Source organism: Palaemon carinicauda, chromosome 34 (genome assembly GCF_036898095.1).
Source record: "Palaemon carinicauda isolate YSFRI2023 chromosome 34, ASM3689809v2, whole genome shotgun sequence".
Lineage (NCBI taxonomy): Eukaryota > Metazoa > Arthropoda > Malacostraca > Decapoda > Palaemonidae > Palaemon > Palaemon carinicauda.
Window position 1 is genome coordinate 80,416,678 of NC_090758.1, and position 2,224 is coordinate 80,418,901.

Here is a 2,224-nt window from a genome sequence, read left to right on the forward strand (position 1 = left end):
GGTAAATTAAGAATCTCCATGGATTCCATGAGGTAGATTAAGAATCTATTTCATAAGGTGAATTACGAATCTCCATGGATTCAATGAGGTAAATTAAGAATCTCTATGAATTCCATGAGGTAAATTAAGAATCGCCATGGATTCCATGAGGTAACTTGAGAATCTCCATGGTTTCATGAGGTAGATTAAGAATCTTCATGGATTCCATGAGGTAAATTAAGAATCTCCATGGATTCCATGAGGTGAATTAAGAATCTCCATGGATTCCATGAGGTGAATTAAGAATCTCCATGGATTCCATGAGGTAAATTAAGAATCTCCATGGATTCCATGAGGTAAATTAAGAATCTCTATGAATTCTATGAGGTGAATTAAGAATCTCCATGGATTCAAAATGCTATATCAATAATCTCCATGTGAGGTAGATTGTGAGGGCAGAATAGGATCCAGAGCTGGAGTTTATTGTGAGGGCAGAATAGGATCCAGAGCTGGAGTTTATTGTGAGGGCAGAATAGGATTCAGAGCTGGAGTTTATTGTGAGGTATGAATAGGATTCAGAGCTGGAGTTTATTGTGAGGTATGAAGAGGATTCAGAGCTGGAGTTTATTGTGAGGTATGAATAGGATTCAGAGCTGGAGTTTATTGTGAGGTATGAATAGGATTCAGAGCTGGAGTTTATTGTGAGGTATGAATAGGATTCAGAGCTGGAGTTTATTGTGAGGTATGAATAGGATTCAGAGCTGGAGTTTATTGTGAGGGCAGAATAGGATCCAGAGCTGGAGTTTATTGTGAGGGCATAATAGGATCCAGAGCTGGAGTTTATTGTGAGGGCAGAATAGGATCCAGAGCTGGAGTTTATTGTGAGGGCATAATAGGATCCAGAGCTGGAGTTTATTGTGAGGGCAGAATAGGATCCAGAGCTGGAGTTTATTGTGAGGACATAATAGGATCCAGAGCTGGAGTTTATTGTGAGGGCATAATAGGATCCAGAGCTGGAGTTTATTGTGAGGGTAGAATAGGATCCAGAGCTGGAGTTTATTGTGAGGGCATAATAGGATCCAGAGCTGGAGTTTATTGTGAGGGCATAATAGGATCCAGAGCTGGAGTTAACCTGGATCCAAAGACATAAGAAGAGATCAGACTGGAATCCAAAGGAAGAGCTAAGTCATTCTGGATTCAAAAGGTATTTGAGAGATCAAATAGGAGTCTAAATGCCAAACAAAAAATAAATCTTGATCCAAAGACACAAAGTGAGATCAGATTGGAATCCCGAAGCCTGTTAATCTGGATGCAAAGACATACGAGATAAAATTGAATCCTGAGGCCAAGCAGAGAGCCAATCTGGAACCCAAGAGATAGAGTTAATCTGGAATCCTGAGGTCTGGCAGAGACTCAATCTGGAACCTAAGAATTAGAGATGATCTGGAATCCTGAGGTCTGGCAGAGACTCAATCTGGAACCTAAGAATTAGAGATGATCTGGAATCCTGAGGTCTGGCAGAGACTCAATCTGGAAGCCAAGAGATAGAGATAATCTGGAATCTTGAGGTCTGGCAGAGACTCAATCTGGAACCCAAGAGATAGAGATAATCTGGAATCCTGAGGTCTGGCAGAGACTCAATCTGGAACCCAAGAGATAGAGATAATCTGGAATCCTGAGGTCTGGCAGGGACTCAATCTGGAACCCAAAAGATAGAGATAATCTGAAATCCTGAGGTCTGGCAGAGGCTCAATCTGAAACCCAAGAGATAGAGGTAATCTGGAATCCTGAAGCCAGGCACAGAGTCAATCTGGAACCCGAGACATAGGGATAATCTGGAATCCTGAGACCAGACAGACCTTAATTAAGATTCTGTCTAGACCTTATCAGCTAAGGAGAGAATTAATTTTTATTTCTGTTATTCCAATAAGTATCAGCCTGGAATGAGAAGAAAGGGGATTCGGAGCCGTACAGGTCCTCAGCGAATCTTCAAAAGAAATTTCTGAGTCATACCTGCTCTGAGGGAACCATATAGATTCACTAGACAGTGTCTTCTAGACTCAAACTATAGTTATTATTTTATTACAAAATAAACAGAGGTCAAAGCCCCCAATGCATTTCATAAGACGAAAAACGATGAAATACTGATGGGCATAACAGCGGCCTTTCCGCCGCTTCAAGAAAAGCAGGTTATACCCGTCTGAGAAACATCATCATCTCCTCCTCCTACGCCTATTGACGCAAA

At 41.3% G+C, this 2,224-nt stretch overlaps 1 protein-coding gene across 1 annotated transcript; it reads right to left on the reverse strand.

The window, feature by feature from the left end:
* Positions 1-397: 397 nt before the first annotated feature.
* LOC137627061 (uncharacterized) lies at positions 398-2,010 on the reverse strand. The gene is made up of 3 exons (XM_068358044.1): positions 1,993-2,010; positions 1,573-1,677; positions 398-1,111 (listed from the first exon to the last, which is right to left on the reverse strand). Exons 1-3 carry the CDS (start codon positions 2,008-2,010, stop codon positions 398-400), a joined length of 837 nt encoding a protein of 278 aa, XP_068214145.1.
* Between the last annotated feature and the right edge of the window lie 214 nt (positions 2,011-2,224).